Raw genomic sequence first — 27444 nt, forward strand, 5'->3', positions numbered from 1 at the left:
ATATAAATCTAACCAATTATACAAATATAGAAGCAAATATCAATAAATGCGCAAATTCACACAAAATAAACACTATACATGGGCTGATGGGGACCTTTACTTACAATAGTTAAAAGGTCCGATGAAATGACGAAGAAAACCCTTCGCTCGGTGACATATATACGCACCTAGCCGGCTTGGGTGGTGGTGGAGGGCGGGAGAGGGGGCGGGGGTGGTATCTCATTAATACGAGAAGAAGAGGGTTGGGGGAGGGGTTGGGGGGGTTGCGGGGTCGGTTGGGGGGAGGATGGAAGGAGTGGGTAGGAGGAGGTGGAGGGGGGGGTTTCGGAGAGAGGTCATGCTCGGTAGTAGCTTGGTCGTGCTGCTAAACAAAGCGATGACAGAAGTCATGTTGCATTGGATATTAATGATAGGACTACATTCTCTGATAAACATAGCTTCTAGAAGCTTAAGTTTATGTACATCCCTATTGCTTGCTATAATCCTAGTGTTTGAAACTAGGTATTCACGGGTGGCTATTAGGTTATGGTATTTCTTTAAGTGATGTTTTATAGCCCCATTTTGTAAATGCATAGTTATTCTCCTACTGAGACTACATCTAGTAAAACCAATATATGCTGTATGACGGGCTACACAGTTCCCGGTGCTACAGGTGAATTCATAAACACAATTAGTTTTAGACATAGTCTCAGTATTACTATTTAAGTTATTAGTTATAACCAATGAACTAGTTTTAGGGTTGGAGTAGTATACAACCACCCGGATTTCCTTATCTTTAGATACCGGATGACAGTTCTTAGTGATGATGTCTTTAATTATTTTTTCATCTTTTTTGTAACCCTTGTTGAAGATGTTATGGTAGTATATATCAATGAATTGGGGCTTAGGAGATGTTTGTGGGGAAAGGTGGTCACACAACATTTTATTACAAATTACATCAAAATCACTATTAGGGAAACCATTATTCACCAGAATCTGGCGGATGTGCTGCAATTCTGTATGCAGAGCCTGCCAGGAAGAACACACTTTGATAGCCCTCCGGACATACGCTCTAATCACACTGGTTTTATAGCTAGTCGGGCACTCACTTTTGTAGTTCAAACACTTCTCAGAGTTCGTAGGTTTCCTGTACACCTTCGTTGTAAATTCCCCGGAAGAAGAGTCCACTAAAATATCGAGGAAAGGGAGTTTGCCATCCTTATTCATTTCAGTCGTGAAGCTAAGACCAGATTCCTCCTGGAGGCGCAGTCTCAATCCCTGGAGAAGGGCTTCTGACTGTGCGCACACAAAGATGTCGTCTATGTACCTGTAGTATAATGAAGGTTTGGTGACATCATCTTTAAAGACTGCTTCCCATCAGCCCATGTATAGTGTTTATTTTGTGTGAATTTGCGCATTTATTGATATTTGCTTCTATATTTGTATAATTGGTTAGATTTACATGTTTTCTATATTTCTGTACGTCATTATTATCTATGTTACAGAATTTCCTGAAGATGTCTCTTTGTTAGACGAAACGTTGAAATAAATGAATCATTTTGGCAACTTGGTCTATGCCCACCCTCTAAATGGCAGAATATTGGTTAGAAAACTGGAGAATACTCACAAGAAGATCAACAACCTCACTAACGCTGTCGATTTTAACAATGCATGCATACAAGAGAATCTGCTCCCCAGATATATATATATATATATATATATATATATATATATATATATATATTTTTTTTTCCCATGTACTTTTCCTCATTTAGTTCCAGTTCAACCAATATGTGGTCATTTTTACTTATTGGTGTCTTATATTCAATCTTGACCACTATTTCAAGTTCTGATGTGAATTTTCAGACCAGCCTTGATGGTTCTTCCTCATTTCTATACCTAGTATTCTTTTGTATCCATTGCGTCATTGTTTGTTCTGTAATCAAATCAAGTAGTATATTTCCCCATAGGTCATCACCACCCTTCATTGTCATCTCTTCCCAGCAGATTTTTTTACTATTAAAGTCACTCATTATAACTATTCTTCCTCCATCTTCCATTATCTTATTTACTGTTATCCTTGTGTCTTCTAACATATGTTTGTGTTCTCTCTCTTCCCACAAAGCCATTTTAGGAGGCACATAATTTACCACAAACTTCCTGCTCTTCTTGTCCCTGTCCTCTTATTTCCATCATAATCATCTCTATTCTTTCCATATGTAACATTCCTCACATTTATATCTTTCTTAGTCAGGAACATAACTCCACCCCCTTGTTATAATTCTCTGTTTCTAATCCAATAATTATATGTGCCATGTCCTACACTGTTGGGTGGTAATGGACCTTTCAATTTTGTCTTTACAATTCCCAATATGTCTGGTTCTTTTTCCTTCAGGTAATCATTCAGTTCATTCAAGCCTGTTTTTAAGCCATATATATTTGTGAAAGACACTTTTAATTTTCTGTTACCTCCATCCTGTTTTCTGTTACCCTTCTGTTTTTTTCTCCTATGGACCATTTCCTCACTTTCATATCCACTACTCTCCAATAGAATTTCTCTTTGACTCTGTTCTGTTGTTCTGTTCTCGTTTTTTTCCTTAGCTTCTATTCTTTTTGTTTTCCCTTCCTCTCTTTCCTCTTTATTCATCTCTTTTTATCCATACCTGTTTATTCTGATCACTTTTTGCTAGTTTCCCTGTTTTTGTTAAGATATTCTCTGCTGTCATTTGTGACCTGAATTTAACCCCTTCCATACGGTGCCGCACACGTAGGCGTCATGAGGAGCAAGTGGATTCTCGACGCTGCCATATTGGCGTCTTGATTATATTTATTGTAGTCGCCCCTGTGTTTTTACATTCTCCCAAATGCGCCCTGAATCCCATTCTCTGTGGTTTTCAAAATTCGCGGGTGAAAGAGAGAACGATCGATATAAGCGGTGACTATATTTTATGATGCGAGTATTATTACGACACGTCATACGGCTGGCATTGGCTGCTGCCCGCGAGATTTAAGTCCCGTACTGAAGTGGTTAACCTTAATTGGTCTGGTCTTATCTATATTGTATTTCCCTAGTCTATACATTTCTTCAATTTCTTTCTCTGTTTCTTGTTCATCTTCTTGAACTACTTTTAACCCCTTCCATTCGGTGCCGCACACGTAGGCGTCATGGGGAGCGAGTGTATTCGCGAGGCTGCCATATCGGCGTCTTGATTATATTTATTGTAGTCGCCCCTCCATAATGACATTCTTTCTAATTCTTTTGTAATCGCATTTTCTATGGTTATCAAAATTCACGGGTGAAGAGAGAACGATCGATATAAGCGGTGACTATATTTTATGATGCGAGTATTATTACGACACGTCGTACGGCTGGCATTGGCTGCTGCCACCGAGATCTAAGTCCATGACGCCTACGTGTGCGGCACCGTATGGAAGGGGTTAATACCCTGTTTACTTTTTTCTTCTCCTTTACTCTTGTAGTCCTATTAGAATTATGCTTCTCTTCCATCCCTAATAATTATACATTTCTTTTTATCTGCTAAGTCTCTTACTATATTCTCCTCTCTCATCACTTTAATAACTGTGTCCTTAGTTTATTCTTTCACCTGTTGTTTTACTCTATCTCTTAATTCAATTTTATTATTCTCTTGGACTATTTTCTCAACCACTTACCTCTTTTGCTATGGACTCTTTATTCTCTTTATTATTCCTCTTTAATTCCTCATTCTCATCCTTTATTTCTCTTAACTGCCTTTTTAATTCTTCTATTTCTTTAGTTAGGTTTTGATTCTCCTTTACTTCTTCCAGTTTATCCACTCTCTCTGTAACTAGTGTTAGTTGGTTGAACCTAACCTCCCATGCTTTTTTTTTTTTTTACTAGTCGGGGGAGGTTCTCATCTCCTCCCTCATTAAATCCATAAAAGTAATTATCTCTTCTTTCCATTGAGCTGCTATTATCTATATTTCTACTTTTAACCCCTTCCATACGGTGCCGCACACGCAGGCGTCATGGGGAGCGAGTGTATTCGCGAGGTTGCCATATCGGCGTCTTGATTATATTTATTGTAGTCGCCCCTCCATAATGACATTCTTTCTAATTCTTTTGTAATCGCATTTTCTATGGTTATCAAAATTCACGGGTGAAGAGAGAACGATCGATATAAGCGGTGACTATATTTTATGATGCGAGTATTATTACGACACGTCGTACAGCTGGCATTGGTTGCTGCCACCGAGATCTAAGTCCATGACGCCTACGTGTGCGGCACCGTATGGAAGGGGTTAATACCTATGATTATATATTAATGATATTTTGACGCAGCCTGAAGAGATTTCTGTCTTCTCTTTTTCTACATAAGGGGACAGAAGGGGGGTCACCTATTAAGTGAAACAGCCTTGTTGTGAATGTACTGTGTCTTGCTGCATTGCCTCTGACCCAGGGCAGTGGGCAGGGTACAGGGATGACCTGTCATCCACGAGGAGCTAAGATGAGAGAGGGGTAAATAGATAAGCTCATGAAAGTATTAGCTTCTTTTAGTGGCAATTGTTTTATTGCTTCTTATTGAGTCCAAAAAGATGGAGAAATCAGCTATAGTAAGTACACATTACTCATATTGTGGGACCATCCTTTATATCAAAAATAGAAAAGGTTGCACTGAAACTAAGTTTGTACTGATTTTTCAGATGGGTCACAAAGGGTGGCAGATAAGAAGGAAGAAAAGGTAAATCACATTATTAAGATTATGTTGGCTTAATTCATTTTAGCCACATGCACTAGATCTTACATAATTTTGAGTGATAGGTAGTTGCATAGTATTTGTAGATGAAATTTTTTTGTATTTGACATATTTTAATTAGTAAATCCTCTGGTGGACATATTAGGTTAAGTGAAATTAAAGAATGTCAGAATATACTAAGGGCTTATGTTCTTCATCATCAGAGTATTAGCCCAAGACATCTTCGTATCATGAAAGATAAGGCAGTGAATGCAGCACAGAAAGCAAAGATTGAGCAGTCTATTAAAGAGAGGCTTCAAAAGTCTGGCCTTGATTCTTTGGGTATGTAAAAGTGTCAAGGAAAAAATTACCTTGACTAACACAAATTGTTATTAAATTTAATTGTGGGGAGATTTTATATATCTATATATATATATATATTTATATATATATATATATATATATATATATATAATGTCTTTTTAAGAATGAAAAAAGGCAGTACATGTAATTTTTTTTTTTTTTTTTTTGGGGGGGGGACAATGGTAATGCCCAAGCACTCTGAAATATTGGTGGTTCATAGGTAAAAAAGTTTTCTTTTCCCATGATATTTAAGATTAAGTTATAACTCGTTACAGTTGTGTAAATAAAATATTGCAAATTTTCTTCTGCAAGGTCGCAAAATAGAAGTGAAGATTCTAACACCCAACTATCTGGATGATGAGGACCGTAGTGCCCTGTCATCTCTCACACAGGAAGAATCAGAAGCATTCCAAAATATGATTGTTAATATATTGGTGAGTTATTTTGTAGCAAGTGTTTGGGATATTTCTTTTATCATCTCTTTTCACACAGGCTCAGGACTACAAAGCAATGTCTTCCATTCCTTGGAAAATGTATGTATAATTTCTTCTTTTTCTTGTAAAGATTTGTAGTTTGTGTGCCTGTGCATGTATATGCTTGATTCTTTTATGTGTGCATTTACCTAATTGTAAGAGGACTATTTTTTTTTTTTTTTCCTTTTCCATCTTCATTTTTCATCATTTTCTTTTTCTTCTTTTCTTCTTGTTCCAACTATCATCCAGTTGTTATACCCAGTTTTAAATTTGCTTATGGTTTCAAGCTGTTGAGGAATTTGACATATCTATATAGAAAACTGCATTTCTTGACATAGGCATGGGGTCTCTTTCACTTTGTTCCTTTGACCTCATGACTTCCATTTTAAACAAAAAGGTCTTTTCTGTTGGATTTATCTACTCCATTGGATGACCCAAACACTACTCTCAAGTCACCTCATTTTCTTTTCAAGAATAACAACTTAATGCTTTTAATTTCTCTTCATATGTTTTATTTGGAAAGCTGGGAAGCAGTTTTGTTACTGCTCTTTTTATTCTGTCAGTATTGTTTATGTCCTTTGCTAACCAGTGACCACAACACTGTATATTTTAAGTTAGGGCATTCTACTATTATCATTACTTCATCTATGTAATGAAAAGGTTCACTTGGGGGTGAGCCAGGGTTTATATATGTGTAACTAAATACATTTGCATAATTAAACTTTACAGTATTGAGATCTTGTATTTCATTTTGTTTAGCTTTTGTTTTCCATGGACTGGACAATCATTATTTAAGAAAACTCGTAAACATATACAAATACATTATATGTGAAAACAAATAACAAATGAATGTCAAGACAAAAATATAAACTACCAGAAACCCAAAAATGAACCTACCCCTACCCATAAAGCAGTTATAGCAACACAAAGAATAGGTGCCATCTGTGTAGCGCCGGTGGCCAGGGATATTTGCTGCTGTTTGGCCCCCAACTCTTGGGGTTACATAAGAACATAAGAAAGAAGGAGACTGCAAGAGACCATAAGGCCTACACTAGGCAGCTCCATATCAATCACCACCTGTCATCCCCATCCATAAATTTGTCTAATCGTTTCTTAAAACAACTGATAGTTTCAGCGCTTACTACATGGTTACTATGTTTATTCCAGTTGTCGACCAGCCTATTAGCAAACCAATTCTTGCCTATTTCCTTTTTAAATCTAAATTTGTCCAGTTTATAACCATTACTGCGAGTCCTGCCCTGTTGTTTTAATATCTTGTTTGCATCACCCTTGTTAAAGCCTTTGATCCACTTGAACACCTCTATTAGATCACCCCGCACTCTGCATCTTTCCAGAGACTGTAAGTTAAAGTGCCTAAGCCTCTCTTCATAAGGCAAATTTCCGAGTCCATGTATCATTTTGGTCATTCTTCTCTGTACTGATTCTAGTGAATTGATGTCCATTCTGTAGGACGGAGACCAAAACTGTACCGCATAATCAAGGATGGGTCTAACTATCGCTAGATAGAGTTTAATAATTACCTCCGCACTTCTTTTCGTTACCATCCCACAATAAAGACGCTGCGGCACCAAATAGCCCCAGCCAAATCTACAGCAACATTTCTCACCAACTGGACAAAAGAACAACAGTTCCTCAACTCTATATTAACAACACTCTAATACAACACACACACACCCCAAAAATTCTTGGTGTAACATACGATACATCGATATCATTTAAACAACACATCATAAACATGAAAAATAAATGCACACATAGACTTGATGCACTTAAATCAATCACTGGAACAACATTTGGACAAAACAGAGAAACTAATACTACAATATACAAACAATGCATATGCTCAGTGATAAATTATGTGAGTCCAGCATGGGCACCTAATTTCAGTGACACACAACTCAACACCCTTCAGACCAAACCAAACAAAGCATTAAAAACAGGCTGCACATATACAACACTTATAGACCACCTACACAATGAAACAAAAGTCCTCAAAGTCAAAGATCACCTTGACATGAGAGGCACAAAAACACTTGCTGCAGCCTCCACAAACACAGCACACCCACTACACTACATAGCAGAACACCCACACACACCAAGAAAAAAGAAAGGAAAAAAAAAAAAAATCTATATCACACACAAATACTCTTCTCTTCCTCCAAAACCACTAAATACCAGCCTCCGGAAACATATTCATAATCACATCACTCACTGCTCCATTAACACACTAAATGACAACACATTGCTGCATGCCACACCCCCTGATATCCATCCCTCTGAATCCTCTCTCCCACGAAAGGACAGAGTCCACCCAGCCCTTCTAAGCTACCAGAAGAGACTGGAACCGCATTGTGGACAAATGCCCAGGATGTAACACTTCACCCCGTACTATTCAACACATTATGGAAGACTGTATTATACACAATCACGCACACAAACAACACAACGTACACTCCATAAAGGATTTGTGGGAAAACCCCGTTTCGGCCGTGGCATTCCTTGGGGAGATGGGACTTCTCGGACAGACAGTCTAGGGAACAACAACAAAAAGAATAGCAGTATTAATTTCTTTTTGTCCGAATGTCATACCTGTAATTGATTTGAATGTGTTAAGTCTAGGTGTGCACTTAGTCTTTATGTTTGTGATGTGTTGTTTGAATGACATAGGTGCACTGTATGTTACACCAAGAATCTTGGGTGTATTTACATAGTTATATCTTGGGAAGGGGAGCTATGCTCCTGGTGTCCCATCTTTGTATTTCAGTGTCTAGTTTGTTCTTAAATTCATGTGTAGTTTTTTGCACACACTATTGTTTTATCCAGTTTGTTCCAGCTATCCACCTCTATATATATATATATATATATATATATATGCATGGGGGGTCGCCGATTTAATGAAGCGGCCTTGCTGTGGATGTGCTGTGTCTTGCGACTGCTTCTGACCCAGGGCAGTGGACAAGGTGCAGGGATGACCCGTCATCCAGGCCAGGAGGTGCTAAGATATGAGGGAGGGTGGAGGGATGTGGAGTGTATTCAGGGATGGAATGGGTGGGAATGATTTTATGCCTTTTCCTTTTTGGCTACCTCCCTTTTAAGGGGGAAAAAGCCTTGGTATATGTATGTGTATACCATATTTTACGGCTTGCAAGACACACCCTAATATTTGAAAGAAATTTCTAAGAAAAAAAAAAGAAGTAATTCTCATACAAGAGCACATTCACCATATACCCGACCACTGAACACAAAAATATAAGAAGCAAGGACGACACGTATTGGACGTATTGTTTACATTACGAAATCACTTGTCCGATTTTGTTTGTATGGCGATGATACTGGTTGGTGATTAGTAAATATACTATACATTTTTCTTTGTCCAAGGGTGGTTTTATTTTCATAAAAATGAAATAAAAATTTCAAAAATATGGATGTAGATATATAAAACTCCACTGCTGAATCATTTTCACGGTAGGCGGTGGTCCAAAGTGTCTTTCTGCTGCTCTTTTAAAGTGTTCTTTGGCATATCGTACAACTTGTAGCTTGTATGCGATAGTATAACTAAACCATTTTGATGAACTAGCCATGGGATAATTTCCAGGACAAAAAATCGTATGACACGTGATGGCCTGGTGGTAACTGATAAAGGCACCTGGCATTTGCGTGCATTCATGTGTGTGTGTGTGTGTGTTGCTATGAGATGAGGGAACGGCCCGTTTTCTCCACACGCCGAGTAGGCTCCAGGAAGGATTATGGTATTGGAAATACTTGTAACAGCTAAGTACTGAGTTTACATCATATGAAAGGTTGAATTAAATAGTACTTAAGCTAACATCATAGTGTAATGACTCAACATACAAATCCAGGTCGCTATCGGTCAAGTGTCCAAGCTTACATGAGCCTGGGTGTTGCCTTACAATACAACATTCGTCTTGGAAGACGCATTAGCATTTTTCAGGGTATTTTTTAGGGAAAAAAAGTGCATCTAGTAAGCTGTAAAATATGGTATATATATATGTGTGTGTGTGTATGTATATATATATATATATATATATATTTTTTTTTTTTTTTTTTTTTTTTTTAAGGTCTCTTCTGTAACTATCCTTTTTGATTTTCTTATCATGTCTCCTTGTATTACTCTTATTCCAATTTAGTAAGTCCTCTCTATCAAGGAGTTCTGTGCCTTTAATGATTCTGTAAATGGTTAGCAGGTTGCCTCCTTCTCTTTTTTGTTCCAAAGTCAGTAATTTCAAATTAGCCAGTCTCTCCTCATATGACAGGTTTCAATGTGTTGGGGCCATCTTTGTAGTTGCTCTCTGGATTTTTTCAATCTTCTTTATATTCTTTTTGGCACTGGGTGACCTTAGTGTTGCAGCATACTTTAGTCTAGGCCTTATTAGTTTGATGAGTAGTTTTGTAACCATTTCTTCATCTAAATAGGTAAAAGCCATCTTTATTGATCTTAACAAGCTGTAAGATTCTCCAACAATTTTGTTAATCTGTATGTCAGGGGACATGTCATTTGAGATAATTATTCCCAGGTCTTTTTCAGATCCCACTTTCTTTACTTCCTTTGTTCTGATTTTATATTGTACACCTTACCCGCAGAGGCAAAGATGTTCTTACAAACCTCATTGTGGGAGTTTGTAATGAAATAGTTCCTTTTTTGGGGTAGAAACCCAAAGGGAAGGGGAAATATAGTGTACTGGGGAAAACAGAGTAGAGTATAGCATTAATGTAGAACAATATGCCAATATAGGACAAAATATAATTTTAGGATATAATGTTGGTAGAGGACAAAATGTTACATTAGGATGTAATGTCAAAGGACAAAATGTCATGATGTAATGACAGTGGAGGACAAAAGATCTTGATGGGATGTACCGTATTTTCCGGCTTAAAAATTCGCATCGGGTTATAATGCGCACCCATGCACTTCGTTATCTCAGTACACAGATAGCGCGCACCGACGTATAACGCGCATGCCAGGAAAAGTCACTGGTGGCTAAAGCTCGTGAACTGCATGTATGCAACTCCTGCTTGCGTTGGTCCATTGTTTTGTGGGAAATTTGAGCTATGAAAAGTTTATTGAATACAAAATGTACATGAAAAATTCAGATTATTACAGAAAATTTTTAATTTGCTATCCTGAGGGAATAATTCATCTTACAATTTTTTATCACCGTGTTCAAGTTTTTATCACCGTGTACAAGTTTTTATCGCCATGCAGCAACTATGTTTCGGTTCATAAGTGTCTTTACTGAAGTGACGTTTAGTTTAACAAACTCTCACAAGAGGGTGTTTAGTGTAGGCTAGATTGGCAATAGAACTGTCAATCTCGGCCCTGATCTCGCATATTCCGGGTGAGCTAAAACGGCCAATGTTCATGATGTTGGTACCAGTGCTGTTTTACAGATCCCAAATATTTGCATAGACTACGATAATTAATGTTAGTAAAAATAAACCAATGAAATAACGGCGATTAATTACTTAGTATCATGTGAACAAGGTTACATGGAGAAGTATTTTTCATTGGCTAGAGCCACCACTGGAAAATCTGTTGATTTGTCACTAAATTAAGTGTCAGTTTAGGCATCAATCAGCACACAACTAAGAAAAAGTCGGAACTACATGTACCGGTATATGACTCATGTTGTGCGTTGGTCCCTTATTACTTTGTAGCTTAAATAGTTTGTAGGAAATATGATCTAAAAAAAGTTTATTGGAAGTAAAATATACAGAAAAATTTCGGAATTTTTACAGAAAAATTTCATGTTATATCTTGAGGAAATAATTCGTCTTTACCATTTTTTATTTAATACTGAAACAAACTACAGACTGTTTCATTTTAGCTTTGAACCTACAATGACAGTGGTGAAATAGGACAGTCTCTCATCGAGGTGACGTTTAGTTAATATAACTCCCGAAAGAGGGTGTTGTAGTCAGGTGTTTGACACGAGTTTATGAACGGCCGCAACGGAATTTGTACCGTACCTAAAGTGAAGCAACAAAGCCAACATAAAAATTCAAACTAGGATGCTGTGAACATGGGCAAATATCATGAATATTGGTCATGTTTCATGGTGTTTAGGCCTATTTAAACATGAAAAATAAGATTCGATAGATACCTACCTATACCAAATATTTATATAGCCCATGCTGACGTATTCTTTCATGTCACCATGGCTGTTCTTCTTGTTCTCACGGAACGTCACGGAGAAGTGTGCCGTCCCGACTTTGTGACGGCCAACATCGTCACGTTGTTGTGAAAAAAATTACACACGCAGCCACAGAATTTTTATCGTAAGCCGTAGATAATGCGCACCCCCCATTTTTAGGCCCTTCCAACGGAAAAAAGTCGCGCACTATACGCCGGAAAATACGGTAATGATAGTGGAGGACAAAATATCACAATGGGATGTAATGATAGTGGAGGACAAAATATCATGGTAGGATATGTCAGTGGAGGACAAACTATAATTTTAGGAAGGAATACCGGACAGAATATCAATGAAGGACAAAATATCACAATTGGATTATAATGTGTGTGGATGTGGTACAGATGAGAGTAAAAGGGAAGAGATAGGCAGTATGTTTGTGAGAGGAATGATGGATGTGCTGGCTTTGAGTGAAACTAAAATGAAAGGGTGTGAGTGTGAGTTTGGGAGTGTAGTTGGGAGGTTCTCAGAAGTGAAGAGGGGACAAGGGAGAGAAGGGGTGGCTATACTAGTAAGTGAAGAGATAGGTAAGCATGTGGTGGAGTGGAAGGAGGTTTCATCAAGGTTGATGTGGATGAAGGTGAAGCTGGGAAGGGAGATGTGGGTTTTTGTAAGTGCATATGGGCCTGGTTGTGAGAAGATTTTTGGATGGATTTAAATGAGTGCATAGAGGGATTAGGGAGAAATGTCAATGTAGTTGTATTGGGAGACCTTAATGCTAGGGTAGGAAACCAGTAGACAGAGTGATTGGAAAGTATAGAGGTCCAGGTAAAAATCGTAGTGGAGAATTGATGGTGGAGATGTGTCTCAAAAGAGAGTTGATGATAGCAAAAACAGTGTTTAGGATGAAAGTCAAGCATAAGTACACATGGGAGAGGGTAGTGAGAAGAGCGTAGAAGAAAGGGAGGCTTTTTGGGTAGATTGAAATGAGTGCGTAGAGGGATTAGGGAGAAATGTCATTGTAGTTTTATTGGGAGACCTTAGTGCTTGGGTAGGAAATGAACCAGTAGATGGAGTGATTGGGAAGTATGGAGTTCCAGATAAAAATCGTAGTAGAGAATTGATGGTGGAGATGTATCTCAAAAGAGAGTTGATGATAGTAAATACAGTGTTTAGGATGAAAGTCAAGCATAAGTACACATGGGAGAGGGTGATGGATGGGTGGCAGATAGAGCGTTAACCACTTCCATACGGTGACACCTACGTAGGCGGCATGAGGAGCAAGTGGGTACTCGATGATGCCGACGTCAGCATCTTGATTATATTTATTGTAGTCATACCTACGTAATTTCCATTCTCTCTAAACTGGCTTCATCAATTTTCTATGGTTATCAAAATACATGGGTGAAAGAGAACGAACGATTGAGCACTGACTTTATTTTTTATAATGCGATTATTATGACGCAACACGAGTCCATGCCACCGCATTCATTCACGCTATCATGGCTATGACATGATAGCGTCCACAACACAGACAGCCATTTTGCATTGGTCTAGTCTCGCTATCAGACTGTAGTCATTTGGGTATTCTTTTAGTTTCGACCATGGGCGCAATATAGCAATAAAAAATTGATTATTAATTTTGTAAATTAAAATGTATCAACGTAATATGCAATTTTGTGGGTGGAAATGAAAATAAAAAATGCCTTGCTACAAGCAAATATGCTAATGAACGAAGTCGATGGCATAGGATCGGGACGCCATCTTGTCTCGGTACTTCCGACAGTACCTCGCCAGGTACATTTTCTTGAAGGAATGTTATGGAGAGAAGATACATGCATTCCTTCAAGCTGCAAGAACTTTGTATACCCCGCAAGGTGAGAGAGTGGTTGAAAAGCCCGCCAACGTCTCTCACGACGACGACAACGACGATGATCCGGATGACATTTAATTTGCAGTTAATGATTTATTAAACACAGGTTAGGTTAGGTTAGACGAATTTATCATCCTTACATTTCTTCGACGTCGGCATCTATCATAAACATGGCGTACCATTCGTCCGACACGACTTCGTTACTTACGAAATTTGTTTAAGAACCTTTCTTGTTTTTTATTTCCACTCACAAAATTGCATATTACGTTGATATATTATAATTCAAAAAACTAATAATTAATTTTCTATTACTATATTGCGCCCATGGTCGAAACTAAAAATTTACCCTCATTTGTAACCCTGTGTTTTTAATTGAATACAGAATTCCGGGAATAAAACTGCTAATATTGGATTAATTCCCCACAATTCCCGTAACGTGTTTATGTTGTTATTTAGAGGTATTGGCAGGGCAGACTGTCCATGGAGGTGGTCTGATTTCACTGACCAAATATATATATATATATATATATATATATAATTATTTTTGTAATTTTGCTAAATCCCAACCGATTTGTCTCATTCAACAACGAAAAGATTCAGTTCTGAAAGCACTCACATCGGCATCTATCATAACAAACATGGCGTACCATTCGTCCGACACGACTTCGTTACTTACGAAATTTCTTAAGAACCCTTTTCGTTTTTTATTTCCACTCACAAAATTGCATATTACGTTGATATATTATAATTAAAAAAAATAATAATAATTAATTTTCTATTATTATATTGCGCCCATGGTCGAAACTAAAAATTTACCTTCATTTGTAATCCTGTGTTTTTAAGTGAATACAGAATTCCGGGAATAAAACTGCTAATGTTGGATTAATTCCCCACAATTCCCGTAACGTGTTTATGTTGTTTTTTAGGGGTATTGGCAGGGCAGACTGTCCATGGAGGTGGTCTGATTTCACTGACCAAAATAAAAAAAATATATATATTATTTTTGTAATTTTGCTAAATCCCAACCGATTTTTCTCATTCAACAACGAAAATGTTCAGTTCTGAAAGCACTCACATATTCATGATTATCCGATGACGAGACCAGGTGCGCCTTATGTAAGGATGAGGAATAGCAAATTACGGGTGCGCCTTATGGTACGAAGCGCCTTATGGTCCGAAAAATACAGTACATGTGCTAAGGAGAGAGAGTGGGGGAATATCAAATCATTTCTGGTAGAAGGTAAATTATGAGTGGAGAATAGGTGGAGAAAGAGGAAAAGGGCAGAAGGTAGGGAGGTACTTAGAGTGAACTGCTTAAATGAGAAAGAAAAGGAGAAAGAGTATAAGAAGCTGAGAGAGGAGTAGGAGGGAGTGAACGATAGAGTAGAATTAGGAGTGGAGGAGGAATGGGGATGGTTGAAGGAGGGAGCCATAAGGTGTGCAAAGATGGTATGTGGAACAAGGATGGCAGGAGGAAATAGAGGGAAGGGTAGTGAGTGCTGGGACGAGGAAGCAAAGAAGGGTGTAGAAGAGAAGAAGCAGGCATTTATAGATTGGCTACAAATTAGGATGAGGGAATCGTATGAGAGGTACAAAGTAAAGAAAAGGGAAGTTAAGCATAAGATAAAGGAAGCAAAGAGGAGAGCAGATGTGATATGGGGTAAGAGTATGACAGAAAATTTTGAAAGTAATAAAAAGATGTTTTGGAAAAAAATTAAAAGAGGAAGAGGAGGTGAATCAAGTAGAGAAGAAAAGGTAAAAGGTGGAGATGGAGAGATGATAATGAAAGAGAAGGCAGTTAGAGGAAGGTGGGCAGAGTATTTTAGGGAGTTGCTGAATGTGAAGGAGGATACGGAGGGAAAGGTAGTTGCAGTAGGAAGCACTAAGAAAATGAGAGTGATGAGTGAGGAGAATGGAGGAGAAATAGGGAAGGATAAAGTGAAAGCAGCTGTTAAGATGATGAGAGCAGGTAAGGCACCTGGGTTGGATGGATGCCATGCAGAATGTGTGAAGAAAGGAGGTACAGTTATGGTGGACTGGCTGGTGAGGTTATTTAATGTTTGTTTAAGAGAGGGTAGAGTGCCGGATGACTGGAGGAGTGCCTGTATTGTTCTGCTTTAAAAGGGAAAGGGGGACAAGTGTGAGTGTAGTAGTTTCAGAGGGATCAGCTTGTTGAGTGTAGTTAGGAATGCTTATGGGAGGGTCTTGATTGAGAGGATTAGGAGAGGAACAGAGGGAGAACTTAAGAATGAAGGAGACTTCAAGAGACCATAAGGCCTACACTATGCAGCTCTGTATCCATCAACTGTCATCCCCATCCATAAAGTTGTCTAATCATTTCTTAAAACAACTGATAGTTTCAGCGCCTACTACATGGTTACCAAGTTTATTCCATTCGTCAACCACCCTATTTCCTTCTTAAATTTAAATTTGTCCAGTTTAAAACCATTACAGCGAGTCCTGCCCTGTTGTTTTAATATGATGACCTTGTTTGGATCACCCTTGAATACCTCTATTAGATCACCCTGCACTCCACGTCTTTCCAGAGAGTGTAAGTTAAGGTCTCTCTTCGTAAGACAAATTTCCAAGTCCATGTATCATTTTGGTCATTCTTCTCTGTACTGATTCTAGTCAATTGATGTCCATTTTGTAGGTGAGGAACAGTGGTTTTAGGACAGGTAGAGGTTGTGTAGATCAGATTTTTGTGGCAAGACAAATATGTGAGAAAGCTATAGGAAAAGGTAAGGATGTTTTTTGGGCTTTTATGGATTTGGAAAAGGCTTACGACAAAGTAGACAGGAAGGCACTGTGGAGGGTACTGCAGATATATGGGATAGGAGGAAAGCTGTTAAGAGTAGTCAAGACTTTTTATGAGAGTAGTAGAGCATGTAATAGGATTAGAAACAGAGAGAATGAATGGTTTGAGGTAAAGGTGGGACTTCGTCAGGGATGTGTTATATTGCCCTGGCTGTTCAATCTATACATGGATGGGGTGCAAGAGGTGAATGCAAGGGTAGTGGGTCAGGGGTTGGAGATGTTTAAAGAAAATGGAGAAAAGTGGGAAATAAGCCAGTTGTTGTTTGCTGATGACACTGCGCTTGTAGCAGGATCAGAGGAGGGACTGAGGAAGTTAGTGACAGAGTTTGAGAAGGTGTGTGAAAGAAGGAAGCTGAAGATAAATGCGGGCAAAGTAAGGTGATGAGATGTACAAGGGGAGAGAGTGACAACAGGCTGGAAGGAGAAAAGTGCTTAATACATAAACAAATCTTTCATGTGTTTAGGGGCGTTAATATAAGAATTCCTAGAGGACTGGAAATGGTTGATTAACAGGCCAAAATGGATAAACTAACAATAATATCCGGCGCGCTGTTCTTGGCAACCGATATTTTTGCCATTGTTAGCCTAGCAATGCCAGACTGGATTGTATCAGACAAAGGAGATGCACGTTTGGGGTTATTGTGGACCTGTGAAACATTATACAACAGATCACAGGTGTGTTATTCCCCAACGCTGGGTGGAGCTTGGCTGATGACACTGGGTTGTGTGCTTGTTGGGTGTGTCTGTGTAACAGTCACTATCTTCCTCCTCACACTTTCCCTGTGCCAGTTGAATATCCATGTTATGGCCTATGCTCGATGGGTTGGCTTCACTGCAATGTTTCTCTTCTGTCTTGCTGCTGTGGTGTTTCCAATGGGTTTCCATGCAGAAGAGATAGGTGGAGAACCATACCAGCTCCCCAACAGTTTCCAGGTTTGCTACTCCTACATCTTTTTCGTCCTGGCTCTATGGATTACAGTTGTATCTGAACTTTTTGCTGGGAAAGTCTGTCTTCCCCATTTTTAAATTGCAGTGCTAAATATTGGAGGGCAGTTTTCTACATGAAAAGGGTCATCCAATCATTTAGTACTGAGCAGGTTTGATTTACTGGCCTGGCATAGGACCAAAGGGAGGTCATTATAGTGGCAAAGCATGCCAACTAGAGACCTTGTGGTCCATGCATTTATTTATGTATTTTATTTGTTATTTACATTATTATAGTTTTTGTTTGTTGTTTTATTATTATTATTATGATTTTTTTTTCGCATCCGACCTAGATATGGACCAAAAGGTCTCCTGTCGGCATGCTCCGCCTTTGTAATCCTTTGTAAGTGGGAAATAAGCCAGTTGTTGTTTGCTGATGACACTGCGCTTGTAGCAGGATCAGAGGAGGGACTGAAGAAGTTAGTGACAGAGTTTGAGAAGGTGTGTGAAAGAAGGAAGCTGAAGATAAATGTGGGCAAAAGTAAGGTGATGATATGTACAAGGGGAGAGAGTGACAACAGGCTGGAAGTGAGCATTAAGGGAGAGAGACTGGAGGAAGTGGATAGCTTTAGATACTTGGGTGCAAATGTGACAGGAAAGGGAGGAGTGGGGGTGGAGGTAGAATGTAGATTGAGAGAAGCGAGTAAATGCCTTGGTGGATTAAAAAGTGTAATGAGAAACAGACATCTGGGAATGGATGCTAAGAGGAGGTTATATGAAGGAGTGATTGTGCTGGCAGCACTGTACGGGACAGAAACATGGAACATAAGAGAGAAAGAGTTTGAATGTGTTTGAGATGAAATGTCTGAGAAGTATGATAGGGGTTACTAGGCTAGAGTGAGAAATGAGGAGGACACAGGGGTGGAAAGGGAGTTGTTGTTGTCGTTCCCTAGACTGTCTGAAGTTGGGAGATAGGGTTGATGAAAGAGTATTAGGATGGTTTGGACACATGGAAAGAATGAATGAAGGAAGATTAGTAAAAGAGGTGTGGAAGGCAGAGGTGGATGGAGTGAATACGAGGGGGTGTCCTTGGATGAGATGATGGATGGGGTAAAACGGGCATTACAAAAGAGAGGAATGTCTGTTGAGGAAGGACGGGAGAGGACAGAAGATAGGGGTGAATGGGGAAGGGTTGTATATGGATGATGCTGTGATGCATGAGGGGGAATGGACAGGGGGATGGGGGGTGAGGAAGTATGTATGACTTATAATTTGACGCAGCCTGAAGGGATTTCTCCCTGTCTTCTCCTTTTATGCATGAGGGGATGGAGAGGGGGGTCGCCAATTTAATGAAATGGCTTTGCTGTGGATGTGCTGTCTTGCGACACTGCTTCTGACCCAGGGCAGTGGACATTATACAGAGATGACCTGTCATCCAGGAGGTGCCAAGATGAGTGGAAGGGTGGAGGGAAGTGGAATATGTAGAGGATAGAATGGGTGGGAGTGGTTTCTATGCCTTTTTTCTTTTTGGCTACCCCCTGTGTAAAGGGGAAAAAAGCCTTTGGTATATGTATGTAAAATTGTAAACAAAAAGATAAAAAGCAGAAAATTTGTAGCACTGTATGTACCACCAAAAATCCAGGCTTGGTCTGATAGCAATCATTCTAAATTACTGGAATACACAATGAATGTGCTAAACGAGTTACTGAAAGAGGGTGGTAACATAGTAATCATGGGCAATTTTAATGCAAAGTATATAATCTGGGAAGAAATTATAGTAAAAGGGGGAGAAGAACTTTGGAGCAACATTCTACTGGATATGACCATCGAATGGGTTAAGAAACACAATGGATCAAGAAAAATACTAGATATAGGAACAATGAGGAACCGTCAAAACTAGACCTAATATTAATATCTGAAACAGATATTGTGAACAAAATGGAGTATAAAACACCAATTGGAAAGAGTGACCACATACTAACAGAGTTTGAATTAAAAGAACAAAACAGTGTAGGTAGGAATGATAAACATAGAGAAGGAAGATTAATGTATAACAAAACGGATTTTGCTAAACTAAGAAAAAAAATCCAAAACACAAACTGGGATAAATTCTCCAAAGAGGAAACAAAGATGGAAGACAAATGGAACATCTTCAAAAAAGTACAAGGAAGAAATTGATAGAGATGTACCAAAGAAGAAACAAAAAGAGATATAAAGTGTTGGTATAACAAAAGGTGCAGTGTGGCTAAAGACAGAAGAGACAAAGCCTGGAAAAAAATGGAAAAAAGACAAAAAATCATCCAAATGGCAAACATATATCAAACTTAAGAACGAATATGTGATTATATGCAGGAAAGAAAAAAGAAATTATGAAAAAGATATTATAGACAAATGTAAGGATCAACCTAAACTCTTTTACAGGTATATAAATGATAAACTAAGGGATAAACATGAAATAGTAAAACTGCGTGAAGGAAATAAAGAATATATAGATGACATAGAAATGGCAGAAGTTATGATCAGACATTTCAGGTCTGTTTTTACAATTGAGAGCTCACAAATTTGGGAAGATGGACAACAAGAAAGATCTCCTAAAATGAAAGAAATAAAGTTAACACAGAAAGAAATAATAGACCAAATAAAAAACCTAGATGTTAGGAAATCACATAGACCGGATGGAATTGCAAATTGGATACTGAAGGAATGCATAGATGAACTGACACAAATTATACAAGATTATAGACTTTTCACTCAAAGAAGGAAAAGTACTGCAAGATTGGAAAGATGCAAACATAGTACCAATATATAAAGGAGGAAACAAAGAAGATCCTACAAACTTCAGACCAGTATCCCTTACCAGTACAGTAGCAAAAATATGCGAAAAAGTCATCAGAAACAAATGGACCAAAAACTTGGAAGAAAATAGAATAGTAAACCCTAAACAATTTGGCTTTAGAAGTAGATCATGTACCGCAAACTTAATATGCTTTTACTCAAGATTAATTGAGATAATACAAGAAAGAGTTGGCTGGGCAGATTGTGCCTTCTTGGAATTGCAGAAGGCATTTGACAAAGTACTACATAAAAAAGTAATAAGAAAATTTGAAATAATAGGAATACAAGGTAAGTTTCTGGAATGGATGAAGGATTTCTTAATTGCGAGAAAAATGAGAGTGGTACTTAGAGACAAAAATTCGAACTGGGAAGATGTGAAGAGTGGTGTCCCACAAGGCTCTGTACTGGCTTCTTTAATGTTTGCCATATATATAAATGATATGGATGAGGGAGTAAATTGTTACATGAACTTCTTTGCTGATGATACCAAATTACTCAAGAGAGTAAGAACAAAAGAAGATTGCAGATTGCTACAAGAAGACCTAGACAAAATATGGGAATGGAGTCAGAGATGTGAGATGAACTTCAACATTAAGAAATGTAGCATAATGGAAATTGGAAAAAGCAAAAATAGAATATCAGGTCAATATAAAATTGGAAACAAGGAAGTTAAAAAAGACGATTCAGAAAGGGATCTGGGAGCAATCATCTCAAGTGACTTGACACCCGATAAACATGTCAGTAAATTACAACCACTCCTCGTTTAACGACAACAATTGGGACCAGCGCGCCGTCGTTAACCGAATTGATCGTTAAGTGAAAGTGTATACAGACGCTCCTCTACTTACGTTCATTCGTTTTACGTTTTTTCGATTTTACATTTGAACTGACAGTAAAAAAAAAATGTAAAAAAAAAAAAAAATTGAGTGAATTTTTTAGTTTACCGCGCTCTCCGTAGTTCAAACAATACTTGCACACGACGCTGCGTCCATTGTTTACATTGCGCAGACGACAAACTGAAAATGCCTCGCCTCCTCCTCCTCCCCCTCCTCCACCATCTCAATTTATGTTGCTTGAATTTAATCTATTTGAAATTAATGTTATTATTTTACAATGTTGTGTGTTTAATTAATTATTTAGGGGTGTTTTATAAGATACCGATGTATAGTACAGTAACAACTTACGTTCATTTTCAACTTATGTTCGGCCGTTCGGAACGTAATTAAAACGTAAATTGAGGAGCGTCTGTACATGTACGTACATGTACTGTATGTACGATGTCCAGCAATACATGTATCTTTATTTTCGTGTATTTTCCCTCTTTTATACAGTACATTAAAGCTTTATTTACTGTTTATTTACGGTGATTAGGTTCCTAAAATTACCGTATATGACCAAATCCGCGTATGCTGACATTCCATATTGAATACCGGGGTATTTTTTTAGTTTTGACCATGGGCGCAATATAGCAATAGAAAATTAATTATTAATTTTGTAAATTAAAATGTATCAACGTAATATGCAATTTTGTGGGCGGAAATGAAAGTAAAAAATACCTTGCTACAAGAAAATATGCTAATGAACGAAGTCGGTAGCATAGGCTCGGGACGCCATCTTGTCATCTGCCAACGTCTCTCACAACGACGACGAGCCGGATGACATTTAATTTGCAGATAATCATTTATTAAACACAGGTTAGGTTAGTTTAGGTTAGACGAATTAATTTATCATCCTTTCATTTCTTCGACATCGGCATCTATCATAACAAACATGGTGTACCATTCGTCCGACATGACTTCGTTACTTACGAAATCTGTTTTAGCATTTTTTTTTTCCGCTCACAAAATTGCATATTACGTTGATACATTATAATTTACAAAATTAATAATTAATTTTCTATTGCTATATTGCGCCCATGGTCGAAACTAAAAATTTACCACTACTGGTATACACTGTACCCCAGGTAGTTTTTGCAGCTTGCAGGATGGTAATGTAGACCTAAGCTTCAGAACACTTTACCTCACAGCTAATATCCACCGTACAAGTTCATTTATAACATCATACAAATTTGCCTCAGCCAACTTAATTATCGTACACGACGTCGTAACTTCGGGAGATTTACGTTAAACGACGTCATAAAGCCCGCCGTTACTCCGAGTTGTCGTTAACCGAGTAGGTCATTAAACGAGGAGTGGGTGTATTTGGAGAGACGAGACTTTTAACTTATTAAGATCAATGAAAGTGGCCTTCGACTACACTAATAAGACCTAAACTAGAGTATGCTGCAACACTATGAACACTATGGGCACCTAGCACAAAAAAGAACATAAGAAAATTAGAAAGAATCCAAAGAGCAGCGACAAAAATGGCACCTACACTATCAAATTTGACATACGAATAAAGGTTGGAGAAATTACATCAATCAACACTGGAACAGAGAAGAGAGAGGTGATTTGTTGACCATTTACAGAATTATGGAAGGGATGGAAATTCTTGAGACAACTTATTAAAATGGGAAAGAAGAGAAACAAGAGGACATGAAAAGAAGCTAAAGAAGGACAGCTACAGAAGAGACCTGAAAAAGAATAGCTTCCCACATAGAGTGATTGATGTCTGGAACAAGCTAAATGGAGAAACAGTGAGTGCCAAATCTATACATGATTTTAAGAATAAACTGGATGTGGAGAGATACAAAAATGGGTCATTACAAGCATAGCTCTCGTCCCATAAAATACAACTAGGTAATAAATAAATCATTTTGCACAGACAAGCCATCTCACTTCTCACCCTGATGACCAACACACCATTCGACATAAGAAAGATGTTCCTACAGACTCCGACAATACACCCTTTATAGACAGTCAGACAAAACACATAATACATAACCTCAAGCACTCATCCGCCTGTGGCCCATGCTGGGGTCTATATATAACCTCTGGTACAGAGACACAGCCCAATCACACTTCTCTGCACCCCCTCCAAAGTCATTGAACGCCTCATACTTCAACTCATCACACCACATATTTCCCTTGCTGAATCACAACATGGTTTTAGGCCACTACACTCCACACTCTTCTAATAAACCTCACACAAAGAATATTAGATGGCATCAACTCAGATAAGCCCCATCACAGAACACTTCTTATAACATTAGACATTAGTAAAGCTTTTGATGCTATCCCCCGCCACAATCTAATAAACAAAATATATAACACAGACATGCACAATAACACCAAAAGATGGCTGGCCAATTATCTGGCAGGCAGAAATGCTTATGTGTCATATAATGGCCAATCATCGCACATCAGAAACATTAAGAATGGAGTACCACAGGGCTCTGTTCTATCCCCCACACTCTTTAATCTATACATGCATGATATACCCACAACAGACACCTCAGAAATACAAATCTCTTCCTATGCAGACGGTATAACAATCATATGTACACATCGTAACACAGACAAAGCCACAGAAATAATACAGCCATACCTTGATACACTCAACACATGGTTTATTACAGACTCAAAATAGCCCCAGCCAAATCTTCAGCAATACTTCTCACCAACTGGACAAAAGAACACAAATACATTCCTCAACTCTATATCAACAACACTCTTATACCACACACATCAGAAACATTAAGAATGGAGTACCACAGGGCTCTGTTCTATCCCCCACACGCTTTAATCTATACATGCATGATATACCCACAACAGACAACTCAGAAATACAAATCTCTTCCTACGCAGACAGTATAACAATCATATGTACACGTCGTAACACAGACAAAGCCACAGAAATAATACAGCCATACCTTGATACACTCAACACATGGTTTATTACAGACTCAAAATAGCCCCAGCCAGGTCTTCAGCAATACTTCTCACCAACTGGACAAAAGAACACAGATACATTCCTCAACTCTATATCAACAACACTCCAATACCACACACACACACCCCAAAAATTCTTGGTGTAACATACGATACATCCATGTCACTTAACCTCTTCACTCCGGGGCACATCGCACGTCTGGCAGCAGTAGCTGCCTGATGTGCGATGTTGCGTCATAATAATCGCATTATAAAAAATATAGTCAGTGCTCAATCGTTCGTTCTCTTTCACCCGTGAATTTTGATAACCATAGAAAATATGATGAAACCAGTTTAGAGAGAATGGAGGTTACGTAGGTACAACTACAATAAATATAATCAAGATGCCGACATCGGCATCATCGCGTACCCACTTGCTCCTCATGCCGCCTACGTAGACATCACCGTATGGAACTGGTTAAAAGGGGACTGGCTGATCAAAAGATGAAAATCTTTATTAATTGGGTTATTGCACAGAAATTTATGCCAGGAGTTAGGGACACCATATACATCTTTCCTAACCCAAAAAAACTAATCTGCAACCCTTTCATGTTTTGCCCCCCTACCTTCCTTTTAAAAAAATTGATAATTTTGAAATGGCTACTCCTCCTATAATAATTGCTCTACATGAATGAAATTAATATGGTGGAAGGACCTCATCCAGACCTTCAAATTGATATAGAGAAATTTAGTCAAAGTAATTAGTTTGTGGAATTTTAATTTTTATATTTTTTCCCACCCACCCCTTCAAATAGGGAAAAAATTTGGCAAAAATTAACCCTTTCAGATATTAAAAAGAAAATTCTATTTCATCAATTAGGCAGATTTAGACATATGTGTGAATTTTCATTGAAATTTATTAAGATGTTATGGAGGAGTAGAAGTTTGAAGGTATAAAACTTAGGTTTTGAGATACGGGCCGTCAAAGTTTTCACCAACTTTGAACCCCAACATACTAATATGAATAAAGGATATCATGGCATTTCCTTATTTAGGTTTTTAAGCTTGAATGTTGACAATATTTAGAATAGAATTTATTCATATTCAGTCATATATGTTGATGTCCAATCATATAATCTTCTGTCTTCTGGCTCCTGGTCCCCACCTGCATTTTAGGCAGGTTATTACATTAGGGTGTCATAGTTGCCAACACTACTCATTGTTGCCAGGTTTTCAGTTGAATGTTCCAGGAGCATATTCTTTTACACTTTTCTTTGTTTTGTTTTTTTCACAGTTTTGGGTTTCTTCTTCCTCAGACTCATCAACTGTCTTTGATCTTCCTGCATCTGCAGAAACATTCAATATTTCCTTTTGTATATTTATACGTCGAGATTTCTGTGCTGTGTCACCTTCAGAAACAGCTTGAGTGGTGGAGAAGGTTGGAGAAGTGGAAGAGGGAGAAACAGGATGCATGGTGGAGGAGGAAGGCGTGGTAGAGGAGGGATATCCGGGACGGGAGATTGTGCTTGTGGATGGCAGTGTACATTTATCTTCTGCTTGCTTACTTCATAATTCTTGCCTCTTCCTAGCTTCCTGAAGGTGTTTGGTTTGCTTGCGAGGACGTGGCATCTCAAATGACAAAAGGATGAGTGATGGGGCTTGCAGTGGAGCGTATCACTCAATCTCCGTCTATTGTTTATTGCTTGCTGAGGCATCTACCCATGCTGGGGTCTATATATAACCTCTGGTACAGAGACAGAGTTGCCAGAAGTCACTAGCAATAGCACTCAATTATTACAAATTATTGTTATTTATTGCAATAATATATATATTGTACTGACCAATACGTATCATAGGGCCAAGATGGGGTCGAGTTGGGGGAAGGGGGTTTATTTGCCATAACTACGAAAATAAGGCGAATTTTGATGAAATACTCTGTATACAGACTGTCGATTGCCATATGCAGATGTAGAATTTTTTTCCCAGTTTTTCATTTTTTTTCCCAATTTTCATAGATTCTTGACCAGCCGGTCCCCTTAAGCAACACATCACAAACATAAAAAATAAATGCACACAAAGACTCGATGCACTTAAATCAATCACTGGAACAACATTTGGACAAAACAAAGAAACTAATACTACAATATACAAACAATACATATGCTCAGTGATGAATTATGTGAGTCCAGCATGGGCACTTAATCTCAGTGAGACATGCCTCAACACCCTTCAGACCATACAAAAAGAAAAAAAAAACAATTACAGGCTGCACATATACAACACCTACAGACCACCTACACTATGAAACAAAAATCCTTAAAGTCAAAGATCACCTTGACATGAAAGGCACACAAACACTTGCTGCAGCCTCCACAAACACAGCACATCTGCTACACTACATAGCAGAACACCCACACACACCAAGAAATATAAAAAAATATATATATATATCACACACAAATACTTTCTTCTCTTCCTCCAAAACCACCAAACACCAGCCTCTGGAAACATATTCATAATCACATCACTCACATTTCCATTAACACACTAAAAGACAACACATTGCTGCATGCCAGACCCCCTGATATCCATCCCTCTGAATCCTCTCTCCCACGAAAGGACAGAGTCCACCTGGCCAGACTGCGACGTGGCCACCACCCAGACCTTCTAAGCTACCAGAAGAGACTGGATGACCGCATTGTGGATAAATGCCCAGGATGTAACACTTCACCCCATACTATTCAACACATTATGGAAAACTGCATTATACACAATCATGCACACAACTGAATTTGTGGGAAAACCCTGTTTCAGTTATGACGGGACCATAACCCCTCCGAACTACACTCAACAAACTGATCCCTCTGAAACTACTACACTCACATATATCCCCTTTTCTCTTGTAAAGTGGAACTATACAGGTACTCCTCCAGTCCTTCAGCACTCCATCCTCTTTTAGACATACATTAAACAACCTCACCAGCCAGTCCACTATTACTGTACCTCCCTTCTTCAGACACGTTTCATGACATTCATCTAATCCAGGAGCCTTACCTGTTCTCATTATTTTCAGAGCTACTTGCACCTCATCTTTTCTTATTTCTCCTCCATTTTCCTTTCCCATGCAGTGCCATGCAGTGCCAGTGGCAAGTACCATGTTCTTATAAATGTAAGCCTAACCTACCTATATTTGCCTGGCTTCACACAATCTATTTACTTCTTTATTTTTGTGTGAAGAAGGCTTACATTTTATCACTTTCTAGTTATCTAACAAAATAGGAGAATATCTATAATAATGTGGATGCTACTTCTTTGCGACATCATTCATGTCGACCTCCAACCTGCCCAATAGTTGTGTACTATATTGCTTGCTCATAAGTCTTCCTGCAACTGGGATATCCACATGAGAAAAAGCCTAACTCGATGTTTTAAAGCTTATTATCTAATTTAATATAACCTACTAATTGGTTAGATTTAACA

At 38.4% G+C, this 27444-nt stretch overlaps 1 protein-coding gene and 1 pseudogene across 3 annotated transcripts in view; both read left to right on the forward strand.

Moving 5' to 3' along the window:
* Positions 1–27444, forward strand: part of LOC143032884 (uncharacterized) — a 254968-nt gene that overhangs the window by 169638 nt on the left and 57886 nt on the right. For 2 of the 3 annotated variants that reach the window (XM_076198095.1, XM_076198093.1), the window contains 3 exons: positions 4663–4700; positions 4919–5036; positions 5370–5491. In XM_076198095.1, coding sequence (XP_076054210.1) covers positions 4663–4700; positions 4919–5036; positions 5370–5491 — 278 coding nt within the window. Of the gene's footprint in view, positions 1–4662; positions 4701–4918; positions 5037–5369; positions 5492–5549; positions 5591–27444 lie in introns of all 3 variants that reach the window. The other variant, XM_076198094.1, reaches the window with a different exon arrangement.
* LOC143032557 (modulator of smoothened protein pseudogene) lies at positions 14345–17419 on the forward strand (annotated as a pseudogene).

Source organism: Oratosquilla oratoria, chromosome 14, assembly GCF_046742065.1.
Source record: "Oratosquilla oratoria isolate Oo_2021 chromosome 14, ASM4674206v1, whole genome shotgun sequence".
Lineage (NCBI taxonomy): Eukaryota > Metazoa > Arthropoda > Malacostraca > Stomatopoda > Squillidae > Oratosquilla > Oratosquilla oratoria.